Source organism: Gnatocerus cornutus, chromosome 6 (genome assembly GCF_029298725.1).
Source record: "Gnatocerus cornutus isolate USDA-ARS CGAHR chromosome 6, icGnaCorn1.1, whole genome shotgun sequence".
In the NCBI taxonomy this organism is placed as follows: domain Eukaryota; kingdom Metazoa; phylum Arthropoda; class Insecta; order Coleoptera; family Tenebrionidae; genus Gnatocerus; species Gnatocerus cornutus.
Genome location: NC_142238.1, coordinates 8,516,067 through 8,537,844, shown reverse-complemented (window position 1 = coordinate 8,537,844; position 21,778 = coordinate 8,516,067). Strand labels below are relative to the sequence as shown.

General features: G+C 35.6%; 2 protein-coding genes across 2 annotated transcripts; both read left to right on the top strand.

Moving 5' to 3' along the window:
- Nucleotides 1-6: 6 nt before the first annotated feature.
- On the top strand, nucleotides 7-871 carry LOC148172639 (protein DPCD). Its single transcript, XM_088039131.1, has 3 exons — nucleotides 7-358; nucleotides 407-643; nucleotides 691-871. The coding sequence occupies exons 1-3, from the start codon at nucleotides 98-100 to the stop codon at nucleotides 793-795; spliced, it is 603 nt and encodes a 200-aa protein (XP_087895257.1). The 5' UTR covers nucleotides 7-97; the 3' UTR covers nucleotides 796-871.
- An 84-nt stretch (nucleotides 872-955) lies between these two features.
- LOC148172638 (putative tyrosine-protein phosphatase pir-2) lies at nucleotides 956-21,137 on the top strand. The gene is made up of 8 exons (XM_088038668.1): nucleotides 956-1,156; nucleotides 2,487-2,562; nucleotides 11,052-11,083; nucleotides 12,356-12,443; nucleotides 13,892-13,974; nucleotides 17,395-17,444; nucleotides 20,169-20,276; nucleotides 20,753-21,137. Exons 1-8 carry the CDS (start codon nucleotides 1,137-1,139, stop codon nucleotides 21,043-21,045), a joined length of 750 nt encoding a protein of 249 aa, XP_087894794.1. The 5' UTR covers nucleotides 956-1,136; the 3' UTR covers nucleotides 21,046-21,137.
- The last annotated feature ends 641 nt before the right edge of the window (nucleotides 21,138-21,778 follow it).

Here is a 21,778-nt window from a genome sequence, read left to right as displayed (position 1 = left end):
ACATCAAGCTTGTCACATTTTAAATTTAACCTCAAATACGATATGTTGCGATGGCGACAACAGCATTTGTTTATCCTGTTTGATCAATTATTCAACAATGTCAGACTGGTGGACTCAACTCAAAAACGCCAAAAAGTCCTGCATGGTACAAAACAATTTAAAAAAAGTTCATTACGATTTCAGCAATGGGAAAGAAATGGTTGAAGAATACAACATGGACACAAATGTGGTAACTAGAAGAGCTTGGAGAGTTAAGAACGAAATGGGAGGTGAAGGAGAGTGGGATATTGAATTAGGAGATCCCGAAGTAAACTACAATAAAGAGCAGAACTTGTTGATTAAAGAGGATGCTAGTCAGGTGGGATAGTTAAGAATTATTACTTTGGTTTCATGTTTGAAGTTGCAGCCTATTGTATCGCGAAGAAATACTCGTATCAACCTTGAATGGAGGATAAGGAATCTGCCCTATTCTGTAGAGACATACTCTGTTACTGTGGATAATGAAAAAAGGTGTCTGGTAGTCAGAACTACCAACAAAAAGTATTATAAACTATTAACAGTACCAGAGTTGGAAAGACTGAAGTTGAGTCTAGTACAAGAGTCTATTACTATTGCACACAAGTTTAATACTTTAATAATTACAGTAAGATGGTGCAGTTGTGGCTTCTTTATTACATTTTTCTGTTCCAGTACAAGAAACCTAAAGAACTTACAGAGTTTGAGAAGAAAGTTTTTGAAGAGATTAGTCAGATCAAACCAAAAAATCTTGGAGACATGGACTGTAAACCAAGTTGAAAAGTTGGGTTTAAATTTCTTTATTTTTTGTGATGTAATAAAAATATCAATCCTCTAGCATCACAACTTTATAACATATTGCTTTTTCTCTTCCCGATTTTGTTTGTACATATTTAGTTAATAGTGGCGTCGTAAAATGTGACAATTTCAATTAATCTTTCGCGCCGAAAGTTCACGTTTCGTACATTGGCAACATTGGTGTTAGTGTTGTGATTGTTAAAATCAGCTGATTGTAACAGTCCACGTGGGGTGTAAAGACACTTTAAAAGTGTAAAAACTTAATTAAAATTAGGTTTAAGTGGTGTCCAATTGTAAATTCTGTGTTATAATTTCCTACAAAAATGAGACGTGTCCCTAAAAGGTGAGTTAGTTGGTAGTGACAGTGACAGCTGTCAATAGAAAACAATATTTTGTTGTGGTTGGAGTTCGATTGTTTAACTCACTTGTTCTTAAATATCAACAGGTTCTTGCAAGTTTTTATGTATGTAAAATTGGTTTAGACTTATTTTTACTGAAATAATTAGGAATGTTACAGTTTTAATCTTTTTTTATTATCGATTAGTTATTCTACCAGTTGATAGATGGGGGAGAAGTCGCTTTGCAGCAAAAATCCCTAAATTTGGGGAATTTTTATTCTGACAGAATTTTGTTGCACTCCTTTTTTTTCATAGGTTTTAAAAGGAATTTTATTTTGGGTAAATCTAACAATGTGTATTTTTTATTCAGTAAAAAGTTTTGCTAAAGCATTGTATTCCCTCTTATGCCAAAATAGTTGAAGTAAATTTGAAGAAAATTGAACAAATTACTATCGCGGAATCAAAATTTCGAACATCACTTTTTGACATGGCAATGTAAATCAAGCTTTATTGTCATTGTGACTGACATATGACTGACATACAAAGCAAATTTCTGACACTTGCTGAGTCTTTTATAAATTTTAAGGTTATAAAGACAAAGGACAGTTTACAATTTTTAAACATCAATCAATTTGATGTTCGAAATTTTGTTTCCGCGATAGTACTATCGCGGAATCAAAATTTCGAACATCACTTTTTGACATGACAATGTGAAGCAAGCTTTATTGTCATTGTGACTGACATAAAAAGTAAATTTCTGACAATTGCTATGCCGTTTATAAATTTTAAGGTTATAAAGACAAAGGACAGTTTACAATTTTTAAGCATCAATCCATTTGATGTTCGAAATTTTGATTCCGCGATAGTATCCCTTGTAAAAAATAATGAAATGGATTTATTGAGTTATGAAAAATAACTCCTCATTTATTTTATATTATTCAATAAATGCTCAACAGCCTAATTAAAAGACTAGAAGGCAAGTAAAATGAAAATCAAAAGTCATATGTTGAAACAAAGTACAGCAAGAATAAAAACATTAAAAGAAATACATAATAAGAGAAATGATAAGAGTTATGTAGTTAAAAAAACAGTTAATTGGAAATATTATAAAACATCACAGCGCTGCACACTGTTCTTGTAATTCAATCTCATTTAATAGTACTAAACGGAATCTCAACAATTTCACTCATTATTTATGGCTATCTTAAACAGTCGAGCCTTCATGAATTTTGTAGGTGTTTGGAAGAAATTTGTTAATACGTCCTGACAGGAAGCCCTGCTGGAAGATCGATGGCATTAGTGAAGCAGTTATGATATGATTTAAGTTTGTTACAGATGGGAGAAGTATTTGCCCATGGGATGTCCTGTTCCCGGTACTCGTTTTCTTCCATTCAAAGTACCATTAAAACCGGTGAGTTTTCTAATGTGAATATTAATTAATTCCAACGTCAAATTTTATCATCCAACTGTCTTTATAGTTTGTTGCAATGACAATGTATTTTTGAAACATAAGAGACATCGTGGAGATAACGTCATTTAGTTTATTGAATTTTCACCTCGTATTATCGTTAAATATTCTAAATATTTGATGAAATCTCTGTTATAAACTTGCGTTGAAATGGAATTTAATCCTAACCATATTTTAACATGGGAAAATTGCTTTTATTGGTCGGCGCCGGTAACCGTTAGTATGAAGATAATTACAACGTTAACTAAACATCACGTAATGTCATAATTTGTTGGTAGGATGTTTTTATTTAAATTTTTCGTGCGACTTTAAGCATCACCTTTTATTGTTGCATTAAAACAGCCCACGTAAAATGATCAAATTACAATGCGGATGGCGCCGCCGTTTTGCGGTGTCGATAATTAAATAAAGTAGGTTTCATAATGTGGCGAGTTTGGATAAAGTGAGCGGAGAAGTTATGTAGACACCTTTAAATATTACGTACATCGATAGTCAGTTTGCTTGTAATTCAATATGTGTGTTCATTTTATTATACTTATTTGTTGTGTTCTTTATATTCCGACAGCCATTTAATTTTTAAATCGTCTCTAAGCCGATTACCATTCGTTAGATTATGGAGCATTAGCTGAAAGTTATTCGATTTATTATGTCAGCAACTCTGATTCTCATTTATGAGACTTTCATGACATTTCTATTGTCGTGAAGGCAAAAAGTTTGGTTTCAATTCTGCGAATATCTTCCAATTAAATTATACTTTTGGTCACCTCAATTGCAATTTTGCCCATAATTTATGCTTGTAAAACCCGCCCGCCGAAAGCGGCTGCTCAGTAAACAAAGAACAAACTTTGTTTTCGAGCACCTCCACCATAATTATCAACAGCGGGAAATAAATAGTATAATCTTCAACCACGCCAATAATTATAATGCTATCAAAATTAATAAGCACAAGGTGTTCCCCTTATCTTCATATTAGATAAAGTGGATTTAATCCGGAAATCCCAGTATAATTTACAATGGTTCGTTGTACTTTTTCTATGGGATTCATGGTGGTGAGGCGCTAAGCTCAAGAACCTTAGGCGTTGTTTACAGAGAAGGCGGGTGTTTGCTTTAGGTATCTATCAGATTTGATCTGACCGAGAAGGCAGAATTAATTTTTTAAATACTTACCATTGCTGACTGTTGGTTTTTGGTCGCTCTCCATATAAAGAAAGTTTTTCTTCACCTTATCAACGTTTAAATCTCCCGATACTATTTTTGTAGCTAGCAGGAATTCTCTCTCTCCACATCTCACAACTTTCCGACTTTTAACCCAACAAAACCCAAACCTGCTCTTACCCAAATTGGTTCTCACGTTTCTTCTCGTTTTCGCGCTTCCGACATGCGATTTCTGCGCTTTTTTCCGAACAGTTGGTCGTCCAAGCAGGCGCCAGAAAGCGTGTGAGACGAGATGACGATAGCCTCAAGTTCTTCTCGCCCACGGTTCTCGGCGCCGCTAGCACGCGAATAAGACAATCTATTAGAATCGACAAATCACGGACATTGCGTAAACTTTTTCGATGCGCTTCTAGTCTAGACGAGTCAATTTGTTAGTTGTACAAACATGACAATGGCATCGGTGTCAAAACTTAAAAAGAGAAACTTAATCAGTCGTTCGGAAATCTGATTCAGAGCTTTCTCGCTTCATTTACTGCTGTTCTTTCGTGGAATTGGCGATCATGGTCACGTGTAATTAGAGACAGGTGTATGAGGGAAATTTGTCGTTTTGTTTCTTGTACTTAAACCATTCAAAGAGTACGAACGATCAATAAAAGAATAATAAATTGTTGCGTTGTCTAAGAACGTATCAAAAATTTATGGATTTTCTACAAAGATTTTATTTCACTTACAATGCACAAGCACGAAAAATGCTTGAGCACGTTGAAGCAGGAATGCATCAAACATTTTAATTATAACATCGTGTTTGTTTCAACCTGATTAACATATTACATCAGATAGTGGATTAAAAATTCATTATTTAAATTCTGATGGTTATTTACCGTAAAATAGATCTACTGATCGCAACCCTTTCATTTAATTTATTATTTCGTTATTATCAACGAGTGCGTTGGTGAGCTATCGTGTTTCAACATCATTATTAATTCTATTATTTATTCTAGTCTAATAGACATGTGTTGCAGCGACGTCATAAGCAAGAAGCAATGAAGAGATTAAAAATGAGTTGAAACAAAATGAACCGTCAAAAGGACTTTAGAGTTTGAAATGGGTTGGTAGGATTGTCAAACGACTCTTAACCTCAAACTGTCAACGTTTAGACGGAGCTACCAACATTATCGTATTTTTATCCATTTTCTTCAAGTATCGGAAACACAATTGGAATTGTGTGCACACAGAGCTACTAAAACATCAAGAATAGCTACGGCTCTATAAAAGGCTAAACATCTCGTGGCATGCAGCTCATATTTTATTTTTATCCAAAACACACTGGCAGTATTGACATACGAGTATGTAGCTATAAAACTCGTATTGGTTGATTGTTGTGGTGGTTAGATAAAGTGAATATCGAGCAGTGGACAGTGTTGTGGCTCTCAAGCCGCTCGCAGAGAACTCCATCATTCCGACATTCCTCTCTTTAATTAGCTGTCTCTTTTATGGGCGATCCTTTATAATGGTTCACTAGAGCTGGCAGATCCCCCACATGGACCGGCTTATAACCATTCAATGCACCTCTTCAATATTCATAATTTAAAAACAATACATGTAGCAGCACCACATTTCATTCGGACACTCGGTAAGAAGACATTACCAATTACCCGACGACATGACAAGAAACCTGATCCGGTTTTAACGAGTTATTATGCCTACCTAATCAAGATTCAAGACAATGGGGAAAATGAGTGATTCCTTTTTTGGCGGTCAGCTGGCGCACCATAGTAAATAATTACAACTGGTTCTTCGAGGTAGTAAATACTAGAATGTATTATGCTCTCGACAAATAGCGGATAATTATTTAAATAGATGCGACTCGTGGTGTAAAAATGTCGCTTGCCAGCGAATAAATTCATATCCAATATCCGTGTGCAGACTTGGAATATCACGTTACATTATTATCGTAAATAACTATTTTATCAAACTGTCAACCGGACTGAATTTATAGATTTTCTCTTTGGAACGTCTTTTTGATCCTTTTTAGCCCAACTGCAACTTCCATCTTTTATAGGTAACAGATCGATACAAATTGGAGTTCGGAATGACAAACTCATCGACTGTTAAAAGAGGAAATATGTTTCCAGAGTCTTTTCTGATCTAGGCTCCTCCATTTTGCTTGGACATTTTTTTCATCAACGATTTCCATACTCGTGCACGCCCAAAATCCTTCTGCATTTATTTCGTGACAACATGAGAATTTATAGATCAACTTCTTAGTAACTTCCGTTGGATAAACCTGTCACTTTTAGTCCCATAATAGAAAAGATGAATAATGTCACAAAACAAAAAAAGGCAAACTTTCGTGATCTAAATGTCCTGTTAGGATTGTACCATAGCACACATTAAATTACCATATTTTACCATACTATAAATTCACCGATTGGGGGTGAACCTCTTAAGAATAACGTCGTTAGATCAAACTGTGGGGCGCTTTTTAGTGTGAATTTGCTCAAACACGTTGTTTTGCATATTTGAATATTCATAAAACAATCCATAAAATTTAACGATAGAATTGTATCGTTTGTGAATAACTCACGAAGGAAGATCGTTGGTGGATTGCCGAAGGAGTAGACGAAAGCACAACAATAACCAATTCGCGCGCATAAAATGGTTTTTATTGTTAGGTAATAGGCTTTTATCGGACTCAACTAACCACTGGAATTGAAATTATATGAATAAACTGATTTATGTGCCTTTATAGCACACGGTCTGTAAAAAGATCTTTAGACGTGCTTCGTTGTCGGTATTTTACGATTTGACTTGTATTCGAATAATGCGGTAGGTGGGTGTTATAATCATTAGGATCATAAAATTTTTAACAGGTGTTCCGCATAGCAGGGGAAAGAACTGTTCTAATTACATTTGTGTGCACCTTTCTGATAGAGCATCCGCTTATTAAGATGAAAATTAAATTCACTCCGATGTAAAAATGTCGGCTGTAGCATGCAAAAATTAGCCATTAATTAATGGTTTCGGCAAAAATTATGACGAACGCACGAAAGAATTATGGTTCTGACCATCATTTCACAGGTAATGAATATTTATACCGTTTTAAAGCGGTTGTTTAATAAAACAAAAGTGCCGCGCCGCTGAAAATCGTTCGGTAAATAAAATAAAATTCAAACCCATTCTGGGTCGTAGCATGGGGTGCGTTGTTGATTTACATTCTTGGCCCTGTGGGAAGTCTTCGGCAAGTGAAATGAAAATGCAACCTTTGCAAGCTTGTCTTGTGTTTGTTTTTTGTTTGGTGAGACAGCGATAATTAGCGTCCGACAAACATAAAAATGGCCTTAGTGTCAATAATGCATCATAAATGGCTCCTCGTTATTCATCAGGGGCGTCGAAGACGACGATCATCGACGGGAGAATGATTGCCGGATATTTTTCACAGAAAAATCATCACCAGACTAATTTCACAAAGTGGACGAGGGTTGTTTTTGGGACCGCCTGAAATTATTTCGGGCGATAAATCAGGGAATTGGCAGGTGATGTTAGGTGACAGGGAAAAGGGTGTTTTGTGGATCAAATATTAATCGCACCTTTTTGGGGGAGTTGGAATCTCTATAAGTATGACACAATTTATTCATATTAAGGGTTCTTCTGCTTTATTTCTCGAGATGACTAGATATGGGTGGGTGACTTTGTCGCGACCACACACACCCCAGGTAAATATTCCCATCAATTATTTATAGTGTAAAAGTACTACTCCAACTACACTGGTCACTTCCGGTTCATCTCGAAATCAATTCCCAGGTAGTCAGTCGCAGATGGCAAAAATCTTCTTCGGCATTTTCAATTAAAAATCCCATAATATCCCACACTTAATTAAAATTCAATTAAACCGCCACCCTTGAAAGAATAAATTAAATTCTTTCCGAAATTGGAACTTATTACCGGTAAAAAGTAGATTTACGATGGAGAGGATCCACCAGGCGGTAAGGTATGGTAAATCGGACAGCTGAAGAAGTTATTGCATCCCTCCAGTACGAAACAACGTTGTCTACCTTTGCGTCGGATGTCTTTTCAAAGACCTATGAAAAGAATAGATGACGTTGGAATACCCGCTGAGTTAGAGAGACCCTACAAATTTTCGGCAGAATTTTAGTCGCGTTCCTGCACCCTGCTGCGATGGAATGCCCGTTCAAATGGTTCGGATATCTACTATTTATCGGAGAGGGATACTGTAATTACTGACTTGCACCTAGCTGAAAAATCTGTTGGAAAATTGCTTTCCGTAAAAGGATGTGGCTACTAAAAGCTTTTATTTCTTAAATTTAAAGCCTTCATAATGTTAGATTTATTAGCATGTAGCATGTTCGATAACAGCGTGTTCTTGAAAACAATTTGTTAATTTTAACGACCATCATTTCAAAATAATAGTTTGTGCCTTTTGTCTCCAAACAGCGCAGCGCGCTCTGTGGGAAACATCTCGTCCCATAAGAGCCACGGTGAAACCGATCAGGCTCAATTAAAGTGAGTACGTTGAGAATTGTGTAATGCCGCCACCTAAACCGGAGCAACATTTTTAAAATCCATTTATTTGGTGTAACCTATTAGCGGCGGTCGTAAATTTTCATTTCATTATCCGGAACATTTCAATATCTCCGAGGCTAGAATTCTACAGAAGTACTCATGGTATCTCATCTATCTTTTGTTTTAAGAGTTTTAGGCTGTTGCCTGGAGCCCGCATCTGACACACATGCTTAAAGAGATAAAGAACAAGCAAGTGTATCAAATCTCTTGGCTGTTAATAATTTCGTTATCCGTGTAACATCTCTCACGTTTCTAGACGTTAGTTTGTCTAAACCTGCTCGTGTTTTTCGTGAAGATAAGTATCGCGATGGAATTCGCTAAGCTACCGTTGTCGGGACATTGCGACATCTTCATTTTCCACCACTTACGTAGTGGTCGGACTGACAGCATCATTAAAACAAGGAGTGGTTCTGGACCGTCTTCGGACGCGTCACTGACGATATACGTGATGGATGCGTGTCGTGGACGAATCACGCCGTGTGGTCTTTACTAATCATCGCCAGGTCCACTTGTCGTGTGATGGATGTCCAACCAACGCGAGATGTGCCAACGTTCTTCGCACAGTCGACCAGCAGGTGGCCCAGACATGATACCGTCTGATTTCTGACCTGGCGCTTTTCGACGCGAATCAATCATCACGTCACACCTGAAAAATAAATCTCAATTTTAACAAAACGCTGAAAGAACTTTTTAGATGCACCGGGAAGTAAATTGAAGCTTCCGCCGCCTTTTGTTCATCTATTTTCGGAAATAATGGTTCTATTGATTTGCGACTAATTAAATTGACCCGGCAGCAACTTTAGAGTTAAGTGCTGCTTTAATTATTTAATGTAATGTATCTTGCGGCAAGAGCTAAAAGCTCATCAGAACTTGACGTCTCGCGATTCTTAAAGAGAAACTTAAAGAATAAATCGTGTGCCCAACATAAAAACTGAATAATTTGGCAGCACAGTTGGAGCTTGTTCAAAATTTCTCTTCTCTCTAATAAACCGTTTCGCTTTTGCGTAAGTGCCATTTCGGAGTCAATAAACACCAAGTTTACGATCTAATTATGGGATAAATATCAAAATTATTAATAAAATTAACGTTTGCCTTTGACCTCGCGCTCTAATAAAAACTTATAATACGATTGCAGTTCCGTTTGTCCTTTGGCCTGGGGCTTCAAGTGTGGGTTGCTGGACCCATCTTCCCAGAGACTTGTCTTTCCAAATACGGCTCAGCAGTTCAGCGCCACAACTCTCACATATTGCAACAACATTAAATAATATTTATTGCCCATGTAAAAAATAAAATGACATACTTGGTGCTCTGGTACGTAGTAAAAAGTGGATTTAATCACTTGGAACAAGGGCGCATTTACTGATCAAAAAATGTGTTGGATCATCAAAGTTGAAGTTTTTAATGCCTTGGTATTTCTTAGAAGATTAACATCTTATCTGAAGTGACAGTAACGCAACGGTACCTCCGGCACTGGCGCTTGTTGAAATTATTCTCTTTTGGGAATTAACCAATTATTAAATGCTTTCGCCACGGCTTTAGAGCTGGAATTTCTCGATGTGAAATCTAGACGTTTAACAAAAAATGTATTACATCAACCTCCTCGACTTCGAGTAAGAGTAGTTCTAGTTAGTAGGTGCTTTATCCACTATAATTATTGATTATGGGGTACAAAAGCGAAAGCTTGAAGAGTACAAAAAAGTAGCAATAGGAAAGGAAACTTGCAGTGCACTGAAAAAATGTTTATTTTCTTTAGGCACCTGTAAGCGTCTTCCCATGAAATGCAAGTCATGCTCTTCTGACCCAATTAAATTTAGAGTTTTTGGATGACCATAACACTATTCTCGTTTCGTTTAATTGTTGTTTACATGTCCCGAACTTGCCGTTTCATCATCAGCCATCAGTTAGTAATATGAAACCCATGTTTAAAAACGGCGGTGTGGTCTCATCTGTACCTTACTGCTGTTTACTAAACAGTCTGAAGAGCACTGTTTACACACCCTGTCCTGATGTACTCCCACTTACATTATTATAAGAGCAGAAGCAGCATCCTCCGCCTTAACTGTATCCCCACATTGTCTGCCCTAAATGAAAAAGAATAGTAATATTAATTTAAACTCGTTAACTTTTGGCAGACTCATAAATTAATTTTACAATAGCCATGGATGATGATGATTCATTCGTTAAGAAATGTCAGAAACTTACCATATGGGTGTGTTTTGCAACGATTATAAAAAATGGAGAAAACGTTAAGGTATCTCGTCCTATTTACTTGGTTCTATCCGATCGGGTAATATTTTAGTAGAATTTCTATTGAAAATGAGCAACATGCCAAACTTAATAAGTTTGCGAGTGAGAAACAATTCATTCCTTCTGCGGCTGCCTTACATTACTGTTCTGGGTGGTCCTCCATTATTTAGCCGATGCTAAATTAAATGAGACCAAGTTAATACATCAATTTTCGTATATGGACGCTATAACTACTCTGTTTTACATTGTATTTAATTATGAAGCGACCTGTTTTTTGGCTAATGTTCAACCCGTTTTAATTGTTTCGAGGTTTTTGCTTTTTTTCTTTGGCAGCAGCTAGAGATTCTCCCGGCAGAGATTTAGCTACCGAGAACACTGCTGACATCGCGGAGTATTGTAGTTTTAATTGATTTGACCACAATTACTTATACTTTTCTTTTTTTCAGGAACTTTGCAGAGGTCGGCCATGTGAGGAAAGGTACGTTGTCAAGATTTTGGCTTTAAATTTGTACTCTTAGAAGTCACCATGGGAGTAGATCTTTATTTTGAATTCTCATGGGACTGGGGTTTTGGGGGCTGCGACCTAAAATTTTGGCAACGCCTTTGGAGGCATGACAATCAGAGTTTCATTTGCGATCAAGATGTCGTATATTAAACTAAGTTTACATATTTTTTATTTCCATCGCTGTTTATTATTGTAATAAAGTATCTTTTACTGCCAGTTTTCCGTGGGAATTGCCACTGGTTGCTTTTCTTTAGTTGACATATCTGTATTTTTTCTCCGTTTATGTTATCATATATTGGATTCTTTATATTGTTTCTTGGTGTCGTAATTGTGCTGACACATTCTTGAAGCCGTGTTTCAGGTGTGTCTCCTCACAATTGCTTCTTTGTTGCGATTGCTCCTTCTTCAGTGTTATTACACGGTGTTTCAGCAGAAATGTAAACAGCGCGGGCGTGTGTCGGCAGTCGGCACAGCCCCCGTTCAAATTGATAAATTAGCTGTAGCGGAACTGCTAACAAGCTATTTGTCTTCTCATCAGCGGCTCATTATTAGAACGTTAACCAGCATTGTAAAAAATAATTACAACCGACTCTGAACTGAAGAAGGAATGATTGATGTCGATTCCGGGACCAATTAGTGGCGATTTGAATTTTCACAGAAGGCCATGCTGACGAAAAGGAGATAAATCATGGAACTGTTTGCATGTGCACCTGCTGGTTGTAATTAAAATTACTCTCATGTTGTTCAGAAATGACAAATAATAAATCCTACAATATATAACATAACGTAATCTCGACGACATTAATTGCAGCTAAACGATTACAGGTTTGACAAAAATTCACGGTTAATAAATCGCGACGAGATTAATTCCCGTTTCAGCAGGGTTTATCTTATATAAATAAATTTATGTTTATTTAAAAGTCGGATATTGGCATCGATGTAATTGCATTTAATCATCGGCAGGACTTGCTAAATTAAAAAGGTAAATGACAGCAAATATTTGCAGCCTGTTTTCCAGGCCGAGCCATAAAGCATCGTGGTGGTTAGTGAAAGCATACATTGATTAGGTTATTTATATGCATGCTTGCGGATTATACAAACTAATGGAAAGATAAGTGTTCCTTTTTTTAAGTATCGGGAACGATTAATTTCTGACGATTTGTCGGCCAACTTTAGTCTTAACGGGACTAAATAAAACTGATAGGGAGTTTTTAGTAGCGAACTAATTACATGATTTTTTTACAGATTTACCCCTACAGTGCTTATGGAGACTAGCCCCATGTTGAAAGCTATCATTGACTTGACGGATACAGATCGTTACTACAATAAAGAGGTAAGTTTCCTAGAAGAATACTTTAAACATTTTCTTTTAATGTTATGCAATCTAAATCGTTGACTTGTTCATTTTAATGATTTTACTAAAGAAGGCTTTTATGTATAGGTATAGCTCATTTGTAGCTTATCTTTTTCATCAAATACTAAACAAGCGTACGCTAATAAATCTAGTTTTGATAGTGAGAGTGGCTCTCGCTTAATAAGTAGACAGTAAGTGAATATTCAAAATTATTGTGAAATATGGAATTTAAGTTAATATAACGTATACAAAAGTTTCATCAGAAAGTTTATTTCGAAATAATGTTTTCTGGTATTAAGTAAAAGGTATATTATTGGGTTTAAAACCACTAAACCTTATCTAAGGACATTGCATTAGTGGAGAATTGAATTGGACGGTTTTTTCTCTTTATTCGTTTAGATATAGTGAAATTTCTAGTGTTTATTACCTTCGAAAATACGTTTTGTATCTACAACTAATGAGCTTTGGTTGTAAATACTAATGAAGGTGACTAGATCCGGCTGAATTACATAACTCTATTCTGTTGAATTTTTAGATATTTTGGCTACATGCTTTGTTAAAATATTTGGTTTAATTTAACTGAAACCAAAGTAGGTCAGGATTTGGCTAATTTAAATGAATACGCAGATTTAAATAGAAGTAAAATTTTTTTTATTTAAATTAGGATTGTAGAGGGTTTTTTGGGGTCATTTTAAAGAAGCTTTTTCGTAGCAAAACCGACGTTTAATATCTTTGAGTTATTCATTATTTGAAAGAGCGGCTCGAGATCTATTAACCGACCAAATCTCTTATCGGTGGTCAAATAGTTTACAAATGGCGATCAATTAAACAAAAATTCAAAAGTTTTCATTGTTTGAGTCGGAATGTTTTTTCCCAAAAAATTGATCATCGAATTTTGCGAGAAAGACGATGCCGCAATCCGCATCTTTCTATCTGTCGTAGTTCCGGAGTACCGAAAATTCCGGATTCAATATCCACCGAACGCAGCAAATGAGTCGCATCTAATTTGCCTTTTTTGCTTTGTAATGCGATGTTACAGTTGACAGCATCTTTCAATTGTTCTCGCTCTTCATTTTCACCTAATGAATAATTCCTCCTAAGTCAGGTTCTTGTCTCCGCTTTGAACTGCATCACAGTCCTCCATATAGAATCAGCTTTCATCTGTTTCAGACAGATCGAGATAGAACTAATTGGTTTATAGCTTGTATTCTGGTGATATTTTTATTTGTAATCTTTCGAATATGCATATTCATAAGCAATTAACGAAATCGAACAGTGTTCACTCTCTTTTTCCAACATTTAAGCTTCATCTCGACTGAGATAATGCAAGCTTTCTGTGCCGAACCTGTCGTGGAGATTAATAAAGCTCGATTTTAACATTTAATTAGATTATGTCTTCACCGACGATTACGGTTTGTGTTTTTCAGGAATTCACTAGCAAGGGGGTGGAACACAGGAAAATCAACGTGGTTGGGGGTGGAAGAATCCCTGCAAGGAAAATATGTGAACAGTAAGTGAATTGTTTTTCTTTCTCTTTTCGGTGGTGTTTGCATACATTTACGGACCACAAAGTTTGTCAGTGATAGATAGGTGTTTCAGAGTTACTTCCGACAAACACTGCGATTTGAAATTTTATTGGCGTCTGGAAGTGCGAAAAGTTGAAATCGCTGGATAAGCGATCAAAGATTTATCTAAATGCTATCACCGCCACAGATAATAAAATCGAAAAACTTCACCGATGCAAATGCTTTAAGAGATGATATGAGATTGAAAAATGCGATGGCTGTTAAAGTCATGCATATTATGAGTATTAATTACCTGGACAATAAAAATAGGCTTGTGTACCACAGGCGATAAATTAAGTATCAAGTTACAACTATAATTAATTGTTTACATGACAGTTAAATGATTTTAGTAAATATTATGATCTCATTGGAATAACCAGACGAATTAAGAAAAGCTTTTGATGTCAGAAGTTGTCATTTAGTGGGGGGCGGTAGAAAACTTGTTTGGAATAAATAAATAAATAAATTATTTGCTTACGAATACATTGGAGATAATTAATTACCACCAATTTATAGTTTCGTGAATATGTCTCTGATTCCATTGATGACACCATGAGAATTTGATTGATTTGTCAAACAGATATTTACATTTGTGAAGAAAAATACGTAAGACAGACTTTTTCATTTTGTTTTGGCAATTGTTATAAAAAATTGTCAAGGTAAAGTGCATGTTGAGATTTGTGACTGTTGCTGGTGATTAATGGGTTTTTATCATCTTTGTTTCTCGCGTTTTGATGAGACGCAATTCGGTTTAATTAAAATCGTTTCAATTTTTTAGTTTATTATTTTTATTTTTTATGCAAATTTCAGTGGTTTTTTGGTCTTTGGTGTTTTAACGATTTCCTATATTATCGATAATTTTTTTATCTTGATTTATTACCAAAGCAAATCAACTTTAATGAACTGTTTATTGTACCATTGTAATTGCATTTTTTTCTAAACTTGATGATAAACCAATTATTACTATTGTGGTTATTCTTTGTGTTATAATCTAAATTGTTTTAAGCCAGAATTAACTAGGTACTTAAATCGTAAATAAATCTATCAAACCAATTCAAAAGTTCAAAAGACTAAGTTAAAAATGTTAAGAGTCGGAGAAAAATCCAAGAAACCGAAATATCTCTAAGCAATCAGGTAATCTAAAAAGAAATTCAGAAATAGAAAAACCTTGAAAATTTTGAAGGACTAGAACTTAAAAATTGTAAACGGGCTTCAATTGTAAGAACATGAAGTACTTGCACTTTATTCGGGTTCACCTGTATATGTAATTTTACCTTTAATTCTTCGCTTGTAGATGCGTTTGAATTGAAATTTTGTGCTGCTATTAGATAACAGATTCAGTTAAATATTAAATTATTGAACGCCGCCTAATCATTGATGTTGATTTATAGCAGCCATTCAATTATTATAACCGTAACTTCTTGGTACTAAATCACTCTCTTCAGAATACAGATTGGCCAACAAAGGGTTTTCAAACTAGTGATAACTCTTGTTGTCGATACACGAACTTTAGGATTCGGTTATCATATAATTTACAACTTAAAAGGCATTTACTTAGCCATACATAGACATACAGCATCTGATGTTTCCATTTACATAATGCTATCATTACCACCTTGCAGCACCTCATTCACTCTAAACAACCTATTAACATATGGTCATAATGTATCTTGAACACAATGTACCCGAAACACACCCTCGTTTCAATGTTCTATCAACTCTCCCTATTCCATTATTTATTCTTCTTCAGAATTTATTATTACCTCGTGTAGAAATCACGCTTTCTGGAAATAAATTAACAAGCACTTATCAAAAGGGACATTTTTATCGCTCTTTCATGCACTCGCAACGCTTTTGCGGTTTTGGAACTTTCAGCAAGATACGCTGCGTTTGCACGAAATTATGCTGTTTACATGCACAACATTGCATGTTTAAAGGTAGTACTGTCGTAATTAGGATTTTCCACAGATAGCTAATGAATCTTGACGGTTATGACACCTGGAAAGGTATAATGCTCATTCGTTCATTATGAAGCTATTTGTTAGACGGAAGATAAAACTCAGACTACGGTTTCTCTCAATTCACACAGCCACGCGATACTCTAAAGATGGTATTTGAATTTTTTAATTGAATTTCGGCATGGGTCGGGACCCCGGTGGGGCGACAGGGCCGCATTAGAAGAATTTCTATCCACTTCTCACATTTAACCAATGATCCGACAATTTATCAAATGTACCTAAATGTCACAACTGGATTAACTTGTCAAAGATGTTCCGTACGCGCCATTTATTGTTATTAATATTTTTAATTATCTTTTCTTTTTTAATTTGCTCATCGACACGTGATTACTTAATTACGGTCCAATTACCATGACTGTCTTTTTTTTGAACGCAGTTTTCATTCCGCCCCTGTTGATACCTGCATGTTTTTATTTTCAAATCTCGTTTTGATATATGGCGCTGGATTGATTCATTGGAATCGTTTATTTCGAACATTAGCTAAATCGCGCCTGTTTCAGAATTAATGTTCCTTTTGCGGTCCTCACCAAAGGGAATTCATTTCACTCGAAGGAATTATGAAACTCATTAGCACCGAGCAAAACGCCGTTGGAATTATTGTTAAGTGTGAAGTGGAAAAATGGAGATAGTTTGTTAATTTAATTACACCGACACTCTTTTGTTATGCTAAAAACTAATTAGCCGGCCTGTTATTGAGTTTTCTCGATTTCTGAATCCGGAACGTGAAGATGATAATTACAATTTACATTTGTTGACATTTTTTTGTACTTACGTGTGCGTGAATGATTAAATAAGTTGGATTATATACAGGATTCCATAGAAATGTTGAGTTTTAGCCGAAATTGTACAAGGGCGCGGTGATTTTTTATTATGACTGCTAAATACCGTGACGATAAAACTAATGGGGTGGTTTAGTGTGGGCTGTGCCGACGTCAGCTACTAATAGGTTTAATACAGGATCGGTTTTTAATAGAGACGTCAGAAAAGATCTAATTTTATATAGCCCCCATTCATCATGCTTAGTCATTATGAAATTTAGCTAAACGCCTTAGAGCTCTGATCATTTTTATTGTTCCTTGACGAGGAGCATTCCGAGAAGCAATCTGCAATCAACATCTCCAAATTGGAATGTGAATTAAACACGTTAGGGTGCACAATTTGAATAAATAAGTGTCACTTCATCGATAATTTGCGAAACAAATGTTTACGATTCAGATGTAAAGTGAGATAGGGGGCAGAAGAAGCGCGAACGTTTTAATCCCCCGTTGTGACTGATAATGCCGCGGAAGGGTTCTGTTTGTCCACAAACACCGTAGAAACCATGCTGATCGTGTTTCTCTGTTTCAGGTTCTTCGATGCCGTGGATCAACTGTGTAGAACGCTCGACGGAGACTCAGGTAATTTTTTTTATTGAACACCACGAATATCGAAAAGAATTTATGAAAGGTTTGAGTTACCGCGGTTTTAATTTATTCAAAAACGAGAGAATCTCTCTGCTAATTCCAATTCTCATTTTTAGTAGATTGACATGTTTATGATTGATGTTAGGAAGTTTTATCACAAGTGTATTTTTTCTGTTCTTTGTCAGAAATTAGAAGACACTTCAGTTAAATATAGAATGTCAAGTTGAAAGCAAACATGGGGATCTTTAAAAATGTCTTTCGAGTTTGACGTTCAATGAACGTGTTGTTGCCAACAATTAACGATAAAACTTTTAAAATATCTGCCGATAATGACTAGAGTGTCGGTATTTTTGCCGGATCTGTGTCAATAATAAGATTGAGAGTCATGCTTTTGCATAAAAAAAAGATATATCAAAGCGAAGCAGGTTAATAGCTTCTGCATATAATATTTAAAAGCGCTTGGACAATTACACCTACAAAGACGCTGAGACGCGTTTATAAATATGATCTAAAAGCTACGAAGATCTTGTAAAGGTAATTTATTTTCTACATTCCTCCAACACAATGCTACATTCACACAAGTACATCTCTTCGAAATTGTTATGTACATTCACTCCCATGTTAAGATTCAATTTCAGTGTTGAATTGAGAAGCCTAACACTCCAACACGAGTGAAAGAAATACAAGTACTCGACAACGTCATCTGGTGCAATGCTAGAAGATGATAGTCTTCAAGTATTGCATTCGTCTAATGAACTACTAAATGTTGGATCGTTGCCCTTTCATAATCAGCTGTTGAATGTTGAGGGATTAAAACATCTATCGGTGTACATATAAGAATGTGCTATGCACACACACAATGTACCGAACGCTAAAGAAACACTAAACTTGATAAAGCTCTTAGATAATTAGAGAGTAGAAAGATAAGTAAGTGTCCAGTCCGCCTACGTGAATTCTTACCATCGACTCCAAATGAAACGTAGTTAAAATTTGAAAAATGTATAGACAGCGTTTCGGTTGCCGCTCGATGAACGGCTACCTTGGAAGCTTTTTATGTTTCCAGAAGTGACTACCAGCAAACAGACAATGAATTAAAATTCTTAGAAACTCATGCACTTGTGTGATTATTTATGTGCGGCTCGCTATGTCTTGAAATATTGAATATGATCTTATCTCTTCGATCGTGGCAGCGAGCGCCCAGGCAAAACCTCAATATGTTGGTGATGGACTTCGGCCGCTCTCCACCACAAACATTCTCTAAAAAATTAAATAGTCAAGGGAAATTTCACCCAAGTCTTGAATATTTAGCCAATACCTGAATTAATCATGATAAACACTAATGCCACAGTATTAAAAGTTTGGGTTTCAATTTAATAACAGCAAAACGATGAACTGAAAGCACGTTTACGATACGAACCCGGCGCTTACCATAAAGCTGTTATGAAACTGTAATGACATGGACCATTAAATAAATTCGATCATGGATGCTTGAGCACCAAACTTGACGAAATGACAGTTGGGCAAGTGACGCAATTTTGTTGAGATATTATGAGAACTGCAATTCAATAAGATAATTTAAGATAAACGAGAGAAAACAGATAAATAAATCTTCCAAGATATTTTTCGATGCGACTATATTGATCTATCTCAGTTACCTAATTTTTGAAGGTTCAGATACCAAAACAACCAAGTTATTGAAAATCTGCATTTTAATCTTCAGCTGCATCAGATTATTTTGGAAGTTTTGAATCATGCTATATTAGGGCGTGTCGATAATAGTCAGAGAAAGATGAATGTGAAAGTATAATACGTCTGCTTGGGTTCCCAATAATTATTCATTGAACTTATTCTTCTTTTTACGAGCAATGATCTATTTTAAATCGATTCCTTGATGGAAGCTCGTGTGCTACTTTCGTATCATGTTGAAAATAGGTGTATTATATGTTCCATTAATGTTCTAATGTCGAAATATTTACTCGAGGATTATACTTATCGAATTATATCAGTAACAATTTTTAAATGTGTACCATGTAAATACAAATATCAAGAAAAGAGGTAACAAAGGAAGTACTTCATAATAAGAGAGTAGATTGACAGGAAATTCCGATTAAAAATTGATCGTCTAATACTACACAGAATCACAAGAATGCGATATAAACGCTTAAAGGGTTTTTCTTGATTTGTCATCGACAGTCATTTGACAAATTCCTTCAAAACCAATTTTTGATGTATTAAGCAGATAATAAGATTTATTATGTTGTGGCAGTGTGGCTATAATAAATCAAAAAAATTTTGATTGTGAGCAACCAAACAGCAATGTAGATCTAACGGTAAAGTACAGCAGTAAAAGGTAATAAATGCACTAGTAACTGACAGTTAAACAAGGCTCCCTTCTGTGCTATCAAAGATCAGTTTCGATATCGAAGAGATCGTTTGTCGGCAAGTTTTGAAGAACCACTTTGGGGGGCCCTCCACGTCAAATTTAATTTGTACACATCACACTTGGAGGTTTATTCCCGAATATGAATTGAAACATTTTGGAGGTTTTATTAAAGAAAGTAAATCTTTTTGCTATGTAAAAAAGTTGTTGTTCTGGGATTTAGGTCGCACTCGCCCATTGTGATTTTTTTCGGGTTGGAATGACGATAACCAAGTCTTGTATTGACAATGTCGTAATATTTATTTGACTATTGGCCAGTTTATTGAGTTTGTTTGCAGATGCACTCATCGGAGTTCATTGTACCCACGGGTTGAACCGAACGGGCTATTTAATCTGTAAATACATGGTGTTACGGATGAAAATTGATCCCCAGGAGGCGATAAACAGTAAGTATTTTCGCGTTATATTATTAAAAATTTAATACAGATTACGGAAGCATCTATAACGAAATTTCTCTCACATTATTAATCGTGTAAATGCGGTCGTGCTGAGCTGCCGACGTAATTAATAATGCCATTTATCAATAACGCTTAATTTATGTTTCTAACGTGAGAAATGATTCGTTTTGCAATCGCCGACCACGTCAGATTTTGTTCTGATTGATACCTTTCCATTTTAAGGTATTCTTTTCTGACTGTTCCTACTGTGATATTCACGCTTCGGAATTTTGATTTAATTAACTGGAAAGTACATTTTTATCGGACTGCAACAATTTTAGAAATTTTAGATAAGAACAACGCAATTCAAACAAAGATTGTGTGAAAGTACATCGAATGTAGAATACATGTTTGCGATAGCGGAAGAGTTGGATGAAATTTTTGCTCCGATAATCCGCTACAGCAATTTTCAATTTATGTTTCAGAATTCCAAGAAGCTCGAGGCTATGAAATTGAAAGAAAAAATTACGTTTTTGATATTATGAAAGTATCAGAACCTGAAAGCATTAAAAGATCTCATCGTGTTGATTTGCCAGTTGAAACAGTCAACTGGCGATCTGAACCCAGGAGGCCGCCAGCTTATCCTTCACAGATAAGGCCTCAACGCAGTGAGAGCGTTTTGGAGTTATCGGATTACAACGAAGATTGTTTTAAGCGGAATCGTTATACCAGAAGATTTAGACGAGGAGGACGAAATTATCTTAGCAACTATCACTGACGCAGTGCAAATTTTTATGTGCTGTATACATTTTAAAAATCTGTTTTTAATTTATTTAATTTTGGTTGGGAAATAAAGGAACAGTGTTTAATTATTGTGAACTGCAACTTCATTGGAACAGGTAGACAAACCTAGAGAAATCAGTTTTTGTTGTCTTTTTTTATTTCAGCGTACAACAGATAAAACCCAAAAAAAATCCGAAAGTTATGATTTGAAATTGCTAGTTACTGAACGTTAATTGTGCCGTTAAAGAGAGAATGAGAGTTTTAGTGGTCATTAATTAGTATTGACGTTTTGCTTCGTGTTGCAAAGCTAATTTGTTCTAGGTATTATGACAGTGTAAATAACATTTTGATCAGTTTAAGTTCAATGTTACTATTTAACTCGAAGAAATTGCCATAAAAGCACAATAGATATGAGAGCCAGCAGAGATATAATCGTCGTTTCATGACTCGGACATTTGTAGATTTAATAAGATGTGTCTTTGTGAGTGTTTATGGTCATTACCCAGCTTCGACGTGCGCATGAAAATGATGACTTTCTTTTTCGCCTATGATCAGCATTTTATGTCTAGACATATCAATCAAGAACTTTCCTTTGGGGCACGTTTTTGTCCATACAAATTATGTTTCAACGTTTCCGCAGTAAGAAGCTTTTGTATTTTTTTCCTTTCGGTTCTACCGTGTAATCGGCTCAATCTCAGTTTCGTAACGTGTTGGCAAACTCTCGGGCC

Bases quoted from the DNA above. Each gene is read 5' to 3' on its own strand.
- LOC148172638 (XM_088038668.1), top strand. From the start codon at position 1,137: ATGAGACGTGTCCCTAAAAG. The intron at 1,157-2,486 runs GTGAGTTAGTTG...AGTTTGTTACAG, and splicing joins ATGAGACGTGTCCCTAAAAG to ATGGGAGAAGTATTTGCCCA. The intron at 20,277-20,752 runs GTAAGTATTTTC...TTTATGTTTCAG, and splicing joins TCCCCAGGAGGCGATAAACA to AATTCCAAGAAGCTCGAGGC.
- LOC148172639 (XM_088039131.1), top strand. From the start codon at position 98: ATGTCAGACTGGTGGACTCAACTCAAAAACGCCAAAAAGTCCTGCATG. The intron at 359-406 runs GTGGGATAGTTA...TTGAAGTTGCAG, and splicing joins TTAAAGAGGATGCTAGTCAG to CCTATTGTATCGCGAAGAAA. The intron at 644-690 runs GTAAGATGGTGC...TTTCTGTTCCAG, and splicing joins TTAATACTTTAATAATTACA to TACAAGAAACCTAAAGAACT.